Source organism: Bufo bufo, chromosome 3 (genome assembly GCF_905171765.1).
Source record: "Bufo bufo chromosome 3, aBufBuf1.1, whole genome shotgun sequence".
Lineage (NCBI taxonomy): Eukaryota > Metazoa > Chordata > Amphibia > Anura > Bufonidae > Bufo > Bufo bufo.
The window spans coordinates 201,183,590-201,197,319 of record NC_053391.1 but is presented as its reverse complement, the minus strand read 5'-3'; the positions used below and the strand labels follow the sequence as shown (position 1 = coordinate 201,197,319).

At 42.9% G+C, this 13,730-nt stretch overlaps 1 protein-coding gene across 2 annotated transcripts in view; it reads left to right on the top strand.

Annotated features, from left to right (window-relative positions):
• The window catches only part of RHOC (ras homolog family member C), a 71,478-nt gene extending 59,124 nt beyond the window's left edge, over positions 1-12,354 (top strand). For both annotated transcript variants that reach the window (XM_040423885.1, XM_040423886.1), the window contains exons 2-5: positions 69-226; positions 2,235-2,355; positions 4,467-4,597; positions 10,288-12,354. In XM_040423885.1, the coding sequence (XP_040279819.1) occupies positions 71-226; positions 2,235-2,355; positions 4,467-4,597; positions 10,288-10,461 (582 nt within the window). In that variant the 5' untranslated portion in view covers positions 69-70 and the 3' untranslated portion in view covers positions 10,462-12,354. The remainder of the gene's footprint in view (positions 1-68; positions 227-2,234; positions 2,356-4,466; positions 4,598-10,287) is intronic.
• Positions 12,355-13,730: the final 1,376 nt, after the last annotated feature.

The following is a 13,730-nucleotide window of genomic DNA, read 5'->3' as shown; positions in this document are numbered from 1 at the left end:
GCTAGAACATGATTTACATGTTATGGTCCCTATCGGTGAATAATTGAGATCTCTTATTCTCTTTGCAGCAATGGCAGCGATTCGAAAAAAGCTGGTAATTGTTGGAGATGGTGCCTGCGGGAAAACCTGCCTCTTAATAGTGTTCAGCAAGGATCAGTTTCCTGAGGTGTATGTGCCAACGGTCTTTGAGAACTACATTGCTGATATCGAAGTAGATGGGAAACAGGTGAGTGACTATACAATCTTATGGGTGCCCGGGCATGTGGATTAAGCCAAGTGCTGGATCTGTACTTACCATGGTCTAAAGAAGACCTACCATCTCTCCTGACATGTAACTATGTGCATTCACCGTGTAATGACCATTCTGGAGCAGCTTTTCCTATACCTCTGTTGTACCTTTCCTCATTTATTCTTGCTAGAAATTTATGAATAAAGGTTCAACCAGTCTGACACTGGCAGCACTGATTGGACAGTGGTAGACACCCCCCCAACTGGTAACACCTGGTCAAAACTTGCATACATTTCTAGCAGGAATAATAGAGGGGCGGCACAACATAAAGGTATGGGAAAAGCTGCTCCAGGATTGCTTCATGTGGAATAAAATTATTTACTAAAATAGAAATGTCAGGATGGTGGTGGGTCCTTTTTTAAATTGCTAGTACCGATGCAGTTACCACACACAGACTGCAATCTGTGCATGCACTCTACATAAAACTTTTTTTTTTTTTTTTTTAACTCTGTGCGAGTAGAGTATTTATTTTATGTATTTTTCGGTGCTGTGGCTATTAGGATGGTCCTGATTTTTGGCAGATGATTTATTTCAGATATGTCCAGTCGTTATGATTGAAACGTATTTTCATCTAAAACTGACCGTTGGTATATAAAAATGTTTGCCCTTGAGAGTGAAATCGGTATACAACACCATATTTTTTAAGAATCTTGCCAGTATAATTTTCATTTGTGTTAAAAAGAGTATATATTGTAGACACCTTTTTAAAGGGGTTGTGTCAATTCAGCAAGTGGCATTTATTATGTACAGTAGAGAAAGTTAATACAAGGCACTTACTAGTGTATTGTTATCCATATTGCCACCTGTGCTGGCTTGATTCATTTTTCCATCACATTATACACTATGGTGGTTGTGCTTGTACACTATAGGAAAAAGCACCAGCCTATGTGCACTCCCACATTCCCGGCCACCAATGAGGCCAGCGCCTTTTCCTAAAGTGTGCAAGCACGACCACTGATGATGGATTGCATGGTAGTTATAACCATGGAAATGAGTTTTTCCATGGTTATGACCACCCTGAAATCCATCAGTGGTGGCCGTGCTTGCACAGTACAGGAAAAAGCATCAGTCTGTGTGCTCCCATGGTCTCAGCCACCAGAAAGGCCAGCGCTTTTACCTGTAGTGTGCAAGCACGAGCACCGCTGCTGGATTGCAGGGTGGTAGTTACCATGGAAATGTGCAATGTATAATGTGATGGAAAATTAATCCAGCCAGCACAGGAGGCAATATGGACAATCTTAATACATTAGCAAGTGTCTTGTATTAACTTTTTCTACATAAATGCCACTTGCTGAAGTGACACAGCCCCTTTAAGTGCCATTTGATTTCAATTTTTTTTCCTTGAGCCACTAACATGGCTGCACATGCTCAGTTTCATCCTTCAGCTGCCTCCTGAGCTGTGATAGGGAGAGCTGAGACACGCCCCCTGAGCTGCAGCAGAAAAGACACTCCCCTGAGCTGTGATAGGGAGAGCTGAGACACGCCCCCTGAGCTGCAGCAGAAAAGACACTCCCCTTGGGCTGTCACTATATCACCTTGATATAAATCAGAGCAATGAATGGGGAGATCTCTGGATCCATGTGAGGTACAGGACTGGTTCTAGCTTTGTCAGAAAGAGATTCTCTTTGTATATTATACGATCTCTGATTTCCCACTAGTCATGGGATAACTCCTTTAAGCCTCTGTATGTGTATACAAAATGAAACTTACCTCTTAAAGAATTGTAAACCAAAAAGCTGTCTCAAGGGAGAGCTTACGTTTTAATAGCACGGCTCATAGCCTGATTGTCCAATTCTTCTTGGTATTTGTGCCAGTTATATAATCAAATTCGTGAAATGCTGAGCACCTCTCAAGTTCCACTTTTCTCTTTATCTCTCCTGCTTGCTCCTAATCCCATAATCCTTCCTCTCCTTCTGTGCAAACTAATTAGGTTATTTCAATGTAGGTGGAACTGGCTCTGTGGGACACAGCAGGACAGGAGGATTACGACAGACTGCGCCCACTCTCATACCCCGATACCGATGTTATTCTGATGTGTTTCTCAATTGACAGCCCAGACAGTTTAGGTAAGAAAATCTCTATCCATGCACCTAAGGTAACAACACGGAAGAGGTGATTTGAGAGGAATAATATTAAGATCATTGCATGCTGTATATTCAGGAAGTGCATTGCACAGGTTTTGCTTCTCGCCTTTCTTGAGATCCCAAAAAAAATTAAAATAAAAAAAATATATATATATATGAAACTCGAAAAATTAGAATATCGTGCAAAAGTCCATTTATTTCAGTAATGCAAATTAAAAGGAATTGCATTAATGCAGCTTAAAATTAGAATTTTGTTAAAAGGTTTAATAACTCTAAAAAGCTAATTAATCTATACCCCCTGAGCAAGGGGTACCTCAAAATTGAGACTTTGGGGTTTCATAAACTAAGCCATAATCATCCAAATTATAACAACTAAAGGCTTGAAATATCTCGCTTTGCATGTAATGAGTCTATCTCATATGTTAGTTTCACCTTTTAAGTTGCATTACTGAAATAAATGAACTTTACACAATATTCTAATTTTTCGAGTTTCGTATGTATGTATATGTATATATATATGTATATATAGCCTATAAGTCTCCTCACACTGATTAAGGTGCTCTCTCCCTAAGGAGAGTTAGCTCCCCCTTGCTCGGACACAGGCCTCTCACCTAGTTAAGCTCTGCACTGATGAGGGATAATCACCCCGAAACAGCTGTCTGCAGATGAGGTGCTGGCTTATTTAATATCCAAGTCATGTCTCAAGGCTTATTTTAAGAGCTGAACATTGACTTATAGGATAGCTGCCTTACATCTGGTGGCATTAGAGGCAGAGCTTGTTATGAGCTCTTTTGCATCCCTTCCCTCCCTGTAATAAAGGAATGCTTGGGCAAATCTCATACTGTATTATGCATGCCTTTTTAAAGGGGTTGTCTCACTTCAGAAAATAGCATTTATGATGTAGGCAAAGTTAATACAAGCCACTTACTGATGTATTGTGATTCTCCATATTGCCTCCTTTGCTGGCTTGATTCATGTTACACACCGCTTGTTCCCAGGGGTTATGGCTACTGGTGCAGCGTGAGAGCTGCTGTGCATGCATGCCTTGGTGCACTTCCACACTGCTGGCCACCAGAGAGGTCAGTGCTTTTTCCTATAGTGTGCAAGCACAGCCTCCGCTATTGGATTGCAGGGTGGTCGTAACCCCTGGAAACAAGCAGTTAAAGATAGGCAACCCCTTTTTAAAGACCCACGTACAGATTATACTATTAACGGCTGAGCTTGCCTCATAGATTGAAAGCTCTTGCGAGCAGGGCCCTCATTCCTCGTGTTTCAGTAGTATATTAGCCAGTTACATTGTGTTGTCTTTTGTTTTGTACATGAACCCTCTGTAGAACGCTGCAGAATATGGTGGCGCTATATAAATAATATTATTATTTATTATTATTTGCCTATTTAGGTAGACTCAGCTGACTAATGTATATAGGACTCTCCTGCAACATGGTTGGGCAAGTTTAATTTCAATGCCTAATCTTCTTTTTGTTCTGGCAAGGATGAAGCCACCACCAGATATGTCTGGTAACAGTTTTCTCCTCCTTTCTCATTGACAACCTTTGCATGATCTTCCAAACTGACCTTGAATTTGTACATGGAAGTTAGGAGAAATATCTGACAGCTGTACTGTAGAAGGGGTGTGGGCACCTTGATGGTGAATAATGTATGGATTCTCACTAGAACTAATGTTCTTTGAATGTCTGTCAGGCACTGCCCCAGCCTTGAATTTGGCATAACGGGGTATAAGTTGCGCCCAGAGTGTTCCTGTAAAGAAGCCATTATTAACCTCAATTGTATTCTAACCATGGCTAGAAGTCTCATGAACAAATGTTGAAATCATTGGGCCATCTGTGTCATATATGGACACATCTAGTTGCTACAGACACACCCTATGGCTCATACAGGTCTGAGGACAAGGTCTACAATAACAGCACCTTTATGTAGACAGCAAACAGAGATCACTCGTGTAGATGTCTACTTTGACCAGCTTATTTTCAGGAGGCTGGAGCTTATTGTCATGTCTACGTATGTATAGCTGGGCATCATGTTTGTAAAAACAGCTTCTAAAAATAAATTTTCAATTGATCTTATGCATACAGAGAATATTCCAGAGAAGTGGACTCCTGAAGTGAAACATTTCTGCCCTAATGTTCCCATCATTCTAGTTGGCAACAAAAAAGATCTTAGAAATGATGAGCATACCCGTAGAGAGCTTACAAAGATGAAACAAGTAAGTACAAACCTAACAATAAATCTACAGTGTGCTTCATAAGGGGTTGACTGGACAGCCTCAATTCATGTGGTCCATTGACATGTGCTGATTATCTGTTGATGGGGGAAATTACTGACTAGCGTTCTTCTGTCCAGTATGGATGTCCTGTGTCCACCAGAAGTGCTGATCACTGCAGATAAATTCAGGCTGTAATTTTGTGGTCACAGCCCCACTATGTTGCCAACATAGGACATCAGAGAAACATCTAATACAGTGATCAAAAATATAATCTGCTGGGATTTCTTATATAGTAGTAAATGTGAGAAAAATAATTATGGTTGTCAGCATGGGCGTCCGCAGAAATTTTTCCAGGGGGGGGGGCATAATTTTATTATTGACATCCATGCTCTGCTTGTTTCTAAGAATGTAATGAAGGGGAGGGGCATATTCATTATCACAAAGTATAATGATAACAACGCATGAGCTGTGCAGTGGCGGATCCAGAGCCTGGTCTCGGGAGGGGCACTTCCAGATTATTTTCTGTCCGCCGCCACAAAACAATGGTGCTTATAGAACAGACTACACAGTGTAGCGGTATACTGTAAATTGTGTGGCACAGTGTATGCAATATGTGTATAACATAAACATATTTCACGTGAAAACTTACAATTACTTGGCTTGGTCCTTGGGGATCTCGGACACCACTTCAACACTTTGGCTGGGGGGCTCGGCGGAGCTGATGTGTTTTATCCTAATGAGAAAGATTTCATAATAAGGATTTGGAGGGGCAGAGGAATAGCAGAGCAGGGAGAGGCTGGTGCTGCTACTAGGGGGTCATACCATGGGGGAGTAATAAAGCCCACCATAATGCCCCCCAGTAGAAATAATTCTCCTTATAATGTGACAGTGCAAAAAATACCCCCTTGTAATGCCCCCAGTTGAACTAATGTCCCCATAGTGCCCCCATAATGTGCCAGTATAAAATACCCCTATATAGTGCCCCCAGTAAATGCCTCCATAGTGCTCCTCTCCCCCCTTCCTCCTAGTGCCCCCCATAATGTACCAGTATAAAATGCCCCAGTAGATGCCCTCAGTGTCCCCCATAATTTGCAAGTATAAAATACCCCTTCTTAGTGCCCCCCCGTAGATGACCCCATGGTACTCCTCTCCCCCCTTCCTCATAGTACCCACCATAATGTGTCCCAGTATAAAATTCTACTCTACAGAGCCCCCCATATAAACACCCCTTCTTTGTGGCCTCAGTAGAGGCCCCTATAGTGCCCCCAATAATGTGCCAGTAATAACAGCCTCCCAATAATGTGCCAGTAATAACAGCCTCCCAATAATGTGCCAGTAATGACAGCCCCCCAATAATGTGCCAGTAATGACAGCCCCCCCCCCATGTGCCAGTAATGACAGCCCCCCCCATGTGCCAGTAATGACAGCCCCCCCCATGTGCCAGTAATGACAGCCCCCCCCCATGTGCCAGTAATGACAGCCCCCCCCATGTGCCAGTAATGACAGCCCCCCCCATGTGCCAGTAATGACAGCCCCCCCCATGTGCCAGTAATGACAGCCCCCCCCCATGTGCCAGTAATGACAGCCCCCCCCCCCATGTGCCAGTAATGACAGCCCCCCCCATGTGCCAGTAATGACAGCCCCCCCCCCATGTGCCAGTAATGACAGCCCCCCCCCCATGTGCCAGTAATGACAGCCCCCCCCCCCCATGTGCCAGTAATGACAGTCCCCCCCCCATGTGCCAGTAATGACAGCCCCCCATTATGTGCCAGTAATGACAGCCCCCCCATTATGTGCCAGTAATGACAGCCCCCCCATTATGTGCCAGTAGCCACCAGTATTGTACACCAAAAAAAATAAACACTTATACTTACCTCCTTGGCAGCGATGCGATGCAGGCCTCTTCCGGCCGGTGACCCGCGCTGTATGGCTCAGGTGGCGCGATGACGTCATCGCGCCGCCTGCGTCGGCATCTGATAGGCTGCCGGACTAGTGCCTGCAGCCTATCAGAGGAAGGGAATGGGACACGCCTCTCCCTCCCCTGCCTCAGCACAGTCATCTGTATCGCTGTCCTGAGGACGGCGATACAGATGACTATGGAGATGATCGCTTCCACAATGGAAGCGTTCATCTCCCTGTGCCCCGATTTCCAGGGGCGGGCACTTGCCCCCCCATGCGGACGCCCATGGTTGTCAGAATGCAAGGAGGTAGGACCCGAAACAGTCTAGTCTGCGTGTTATAGAGCAGAAGGAGCTGAACAGGTGGATTCCTAGCTTTTTTTTTTTTTTTTAAGGAATGATTCAGTATAACTTGTCTTTAAGTTCCTTAGTAGTCACGTTGACAGCCTTGCTCAGTGATTTACAGCAATCTCTGTATGCACACTATTAGGGCTCAAGCAAATTGTGGTCCACAATGCACGGGCACTGACCGTGAGGCTGTCGCATGTGGATCGCGGACCCGTTCACATTCACCGTCAGAAAACCCACTGAAGTACTCCGTAGTGCTTCAGTGGGGTTCCTTGCCTCCATTCCGCACCGACCTTCCGGATTGCAAACCTATTCAAGTGAATGTGTCCGCATCCGTTATGTGGTGGCAGAACAGCTGGGGCTCGTATTTTGTGGGCCACAATACAGGTCCGGACCACATACGGTCTTGTGCATGAGCCCTTATAAAGAAGGCTGTACATCACTGAACAGTACCACCAACTGGACTCCCAAATCCCAGAAAGGGCATTTTTTTTATTTTTTTTTTTTATTAATAAATGAGAAGTTTTACTGAATCTTTTCCCATAAAACTATATGTCAATCTATTCTTCTCTTCCTGCTCTGTAACATGCTGCTTGCAGATCAGACTGCATTTTTGTGACCGGTTTGGCTAGCATGGTTTCTATTCTCTGAATACAGACTGTAGTGAATGTTGTCTGACAAGTAAGTGTTTGGTTTCCATGAAGGTTACTTCACTCACTCTTTTTTGTTTTCCAACTTCAACATCTCCTGAGCATCTTTTGATGACCAGTTTTAGCCCCCAGAGTGTGAGACTGTTCTGTAGATTGTATTCTATGCTTGTAAAGTTGTCCTGTTACTGGAGATCTATTGTTGATAAGACCTGCTCTCTTTGGGGAGCATCATTCCCCTCTTAGATTAGGAGTGCCAGTGGCAATGGCATACGTAAGATTAGGGGCTTCATTATAATTCTGGGTTTTGCGACTCAAGATTGGCACCAGTTAAGCACCTTCTTATTTGCTACTAAAGTGGGAACTGGTGAAGTTCCATCTATACTGTAGCAAACCGCACAGGATTATCCAGGACTGGGAGATATCTCACCAAGGACCACATGGTCTGCCTCTGTGGTATATATTGACCACTTGTGGTCCTCCAGCCTACACTGCAAGGCCCACTAATAGATGTACCAGGGTTCATGGGTGTGGGTAGTCATACAGTCCTCTTCTTAGTAATAAGGTTATATCTATACTTGTTTCTATACTATACTTTCAGCAAATGTTGGGAAAGGGGGGAGAGAAGGATTCTGTGTGTTAGATATCAACATGCGTGATCCTTTGATTCCACAGGAGATAAGCCACTGCCAAAGAAATATGATAGTGGCTTATTTGTCTCCCCATTGAAAACACATGCACGCTAGGCTATTCAAATCAATGTTTAGCCTATAAGGTGATGGTGGAGTCTCATTCCCTGTAGTTGTAGCCATCATGGTGGTCGTTATCGTGGCTGCTGTACATTTACATTTTGCTGTGCAGATTTGTGCTTTCACTGTGTTTGTGTATGAGGTTCGGCCAAGGGAACAATGATGCAAGATCTGTTATCTTTCTGCATGGCATTAGCAGACATCCCAACCTGCAAAAACTCATTTCAGGGAGGTTTTCTTTTTTTTTTTTTCTTTCACGAACTTTTTATTACATTTTCCAAACCTAATCAGTATCTGCACACTTTGCTCTATGGTGTGGAGGACGGGGCTCATTACCCTGTATATGATTAAAGGGATTCTGTCACCACCTATAAGCCCTGTCAGCTAAACATCTGCTCATGTCCAGGTTAGCATTCTGATTTCTAAGGTGGCCTTATAGAAGCTATTTGTGGCTTTATTCTGCAGAAAAACAGGTTTTACTAACCTGTCAATCATTGAATTAAGGTGCCCAAGCAGGGGAGGTCTGTGGATGCATGGTGCCCCGCCGCACGCATCGCCGTTCGTGCCCAGCACCGCCCCGCCTCTCCCTTCCTCCCCCTCCTCCCGCTTTGAGATCCCGCGTGTGCGCACAGGCTCAGTCTGATACGCCGTTGCGGACTGCTGGGATCGGCTTCTTCTTGCACTGTGCGCACGCGCCAAGAAGGGGACACTGCTACAGGTTGCCGGAAAGGTTTACTGCGAGTAAACTAGAGATGGGAAGTTCGGATCTTTCACATGAATCTGTTCATTTGAATCAGTTCATTCAAATGAACCGATTCATGAATCGAATCTTCGGTTCATTCGCTGAGCTGACAAGAAGCAAGTGAACCCTGTGTGTAATTATCGACCCCACTGTAGGAAAAAAACAAGGGGGGGGAGGATTTAACACTGGGGTAAATAATATAATTAAAATGGAGGGTTAAATGTGTAAATGTATTAAAAAAAAATACATCTCTCTCAATAGTTATATAGCTACTGAATGAGACTTTAACATATGCCTTTAACATATATATCTCCTTGAGAAGCCAATTTGACCCTAAAGGGTTAATTCAACCTGTAATGTAAACTCTGTGTCCTGTCACTTCTCTTATCTCTCTGCTCTGCTATCAGTAAACCTTTCCGGGGATATATTGTTTCACATGTGGGTGTCAGGGAGCCGCTATCTAATAGCGGGAGACTCCCTGAACTTCAGGGAGACTTGAGATTCCTACATTAGGAAGATATAGCCCTAGGCAGCATGTTTGAAGAGACATGCATGTAGAAGCCCATACCTGCATGGGAGCACAAGGCTGTAGGGGAGATTAGCATAGGTAATTGGTCCCAATTTTTTCCCACCAGGTGGGCAGGTAAGGTGTGGTCTGATTACTGTTTACGGTCAAGCGCAAGCATTAGTCTGCTGTGGTGGGTAGGCTATTGAAGTGAATCCTTACTTTGGGGTACACTGCAACCTGTCTCCGTAGTGCGCCCAATCCAGGTAAGAATTTCTGTAGCCAAGATAAGAATTTCTGTAGGCAAAAGGGCAATGCTGCCTTTGTGGCACAGCAGAAAAAAAGGACTCTGCTTCTACTGCCTCCTTGACTAATTCTTGTTGCAACCAGTTTGGTGTAAGCCGCACCTTTCCTCACAGTGGAGATTCCTCCCTGTTTGACTAACTGTTTATTGGCTCTTTACCTTAAGAGAGCATTCCGGGAAATGTTTGTGTCTGCTTGAGGCTATTCATTACAAACGCTTGTCTTGAACTTTACAATCCCATAGATGTATGGGCCTCTGAAATAACTGCTTCATTTTTTTTTTTTTTTTTTTTTTTTTTTTTCTGCATGTGAGCCGTCAACTGTGTGCCCTGTCACTACATAGTGTCCAGACTGTAGTTGGAATGCTTCATTGGCACTGTAGAAGATAAATGTAGCTGCACAAGTGCTTATCATCAATGATAAGGGGGTGTCTGTGTACATGTAAGTTATACGTGCACCAGAATAAATTCATTGATTTTTGTATTTTTTGTTCTGCAGGAGCCTGTCAAGCCTGAAGATGGAAGAGAAATGGCCAACAGAATAAATGCCTTTGGTTATCTTGAATGTTCTGCTAAGACCAAGGATGGAGTGCGGGAAGTATTTGAAATGGCAACACGGGCAGCACTGCAAGTCCGAAAACACAGGAAGAAGCAGCGTTGCTCCATCCTATAAATAAAGTCTTAGAACCTTTTTGGAAAGGAGTATAGAAGAACAAAGTGCGTAGCTTCTTTTGCTGCTGCACCACCTGCTAAATAATGCCAGAGACTTCAGTAGCAAAGAGCTATATGCGCCGTTTGTACTGTAAATGTATGTATCCATGGTTTTGTTTATTTGTTTCTCCACCTAAACGTCTATCTAGAGTTAGGCACATGTGGGATTGTGGAAATGTCTTCAGGATGCATCAAATGCACATGCAGTGCCTCCTTCTCTATCTGTAATCTATACCCCTGTTTTGTAAGTAAAAGCACATGTGGGATTCTGAGAGTATGTTTTTTTTTTTTTCTGTGCCATATTTCGTTTTTGGGACCTTTTATGACCTGTTCTACTCTTTCTGGATATCCCCTTCCAAAATAGCTTACTAGACCTAGCAGCAAAGGAGAAGAATTGGAGTAAGGAAGACCATATGAAACTGATAGGTCAGCTGTACTTGCATAGCACAATACTATCAATAAGCAAGTTGCACTATCCTGTTAACCAGGTCATGATTTCTGTACACCATTTTCTTTTAGCTGATTCGTATGATTGTCCCTAATTAACTACTCTTGCGACTCCAAATTCATTCTTCAAAAATCCATGCAGTTCTCCAGATCTAAAATAGTAAGACTGCTCATTTTGCATGCACTTTGTTAGAATTGCCCACAGAATGTTCTTGAAAACCCTACTGACAATGTTAGTTTTGTATATTGATAGTAATCTTCTTGTGCTAATAATAGTTCAGACAAGAAGCCGTTGTTAGGTTCTAACATGCCCACATGCCAATCTCGTGACATATGTAGTGGTAAAAGACAAACGGGGCCTCACAGACCAGAAATGGGACAGGAAATTGAACTTGGACATGAAGCTTGTTTATCTGTTCCCCTTTTTTTCCATGGCAGTTGTGTTGTCCGTGTCTGCATTGCCCTTTTCCAATTCTTCTGCTATTGCCCATTTCATTACAACATGTGCCAAATCATACAGTTTCTGAGGACAGGATTGGACTGGCCCACAGGGGAGCAGGTGAATCCCAGGATGGGCCCCTAGTATCCCAACTTCTGCCCAAGTTGCATATGGCACAGTAAACTGACTGCACCACATACAGATAGGCAGCATACCGCATCTCAACCAGCCTAAGCTTTCATATTAAAAACTAGATAAGAGGATAAAATTAACACATAATCACGTACATTTATGTAATTTGCATTTAGGGAATGCATGGAGCAGGCTTACGCTCTGAACTCCTGGACCCCCATAATTATCTTCTACTATGTGAGCATGTGTTCCTGGCTCACATAGATAAGAGAGCCCTAGTCCAAGGCAGGGCCTAGTCAGCAGGATTCTAACGTACTAACAGGGTCTCCAGGACACACAGGTCTGAGGCACAGCCTAAGCATCAGTCTACTAGTGAAAAGTTTGTTGGTACAGTTTTAGGGATATGTGAAAGGAGGCAGGTCATGTAATATTCACATATAACCCTACATTGGGCCTCCATAATGAATTATACTGGCTGGCCCTAGGCACCCACGTGACACTGTCTCTTGACCCTCTTTTTTCATGCTGAAGCACTTACTCTATATGCTCCTACTAAACCAAAAGAATGACAACTGCTTTGGCTCTTGCATATGTTAGTGGAAACTTGGCACAAGGGTATTGTTTTTATATGTATGTAATAAAAATATATATATATGTATATGACTAATACTGGGGATTGGTGGGGTTGAAGGGATGGGCCCCATAGCCCTTGTAATAAGGCACAACTGAAACCATGTACTGTGTATTTATGGTTGAGCCACCAGTGGTTTATTCTCGAATATTGGAGGGGATCAATTTTTTTTACATTGTGTATTAAATTATATACTACTTCCTACTCCCTTAGAAAAAAGTCCCCCAAACTATTGCTAAATGATGCACACATTATACACCAGCATTTTTGATAGATGGCATTACCAGTTTGCAGAACCCACCTGTCTGTGTGCTTTGTCTACTGTATTTTTTTCTTTTGCTTTTTACAGCAAAAATTCAGACTAGCTTTATCTTAACACCTTCTGCTTGTGTTCCACATTTCTGCTTTTTAAAATTCCTTTATAAAAATAAAGCTTATAGTTACAAAATAACTTTCCTTGTTTTGTTTGATTTTTGTATTCTGTTATGTGCCTGGCTGCCTGTAAAAGTTGGAATTTGATACATGTGACTTTTTCGAATGTAAAAACAGAAATAAATGCAATCTGATATTGTAATCTGTGTACCTGTTATTAGTTGGGAGAGTAAGGGGTACATTCCCTTTTTGTTAACCAAGGGTACGCTCACATCACTGTTTTAGCTTTCCATTCCTCTGATCTGTCAGAAGAACAGAAATTAAAAAGATAAAACTGATCTTTTATTTTGACCATCTGTTTTGGTCCGTTTCATCTGAGATTGGTTAGAGGGTGAATTGGTCACATATACAGGTATATACCCACATAAAATACTAATGATAATGTACACCTGTAGTTACCGGAAGTCACATCCAGACCACCTTTAATTGAGGTAGATCAAGACCATATGCAAGGTGCCTGAAAAGATGGCGCCATGGTCTCATAAGAAAGAAAATGATCTTGTGCACGTCAAAACATGGCACACGTAAGTCTCTCGAGGCCACAAACCAACTTGGCCAAACCGCATGGATGCCTGAGATCTCGCGGGAGAGTATAACACAGGCCACACGTGTCACTTAGTGATGCATACTGGTCACGTGAGACCTCGGTACCAAAGGGTATACAGTGGGCAGATGCAGGAAAAAAGATGGCCAGTGGGGGCGTAGTAGAAGTCCCATAAAACGAAAAAAAAGATTATGGAGGCTGAACCTGGACAATTGGCCATCTGTGATTTACATGAGACATCACATGACCACAATGCCAGAAGTGCAACAAAACAATGTCGTTATGTATAAGTAATAACACACAGATTATTGTGATGAGACATAACCCAAGAAAGCACAACAATTTAATAGTGTGTAAATTAAAGTAACTACCCTTTTTTCAATATACAAGCAATACAATGAGTGCTCATCAAATAAGACGGCTATGAACACACAGTAGGGCAAGAAATAGAGCCAATCAAAATATACCTAGTAGTATCTAATAAAATACACTGCTCAAAAAAATAAAGGGAACACTTAAACGACACAATGTAACTCCAAGTCAATCACACTTCTGTGAAATCAAACTGTCCACTTAGGAAGCAACACTGGGTGACAATCAATTTCA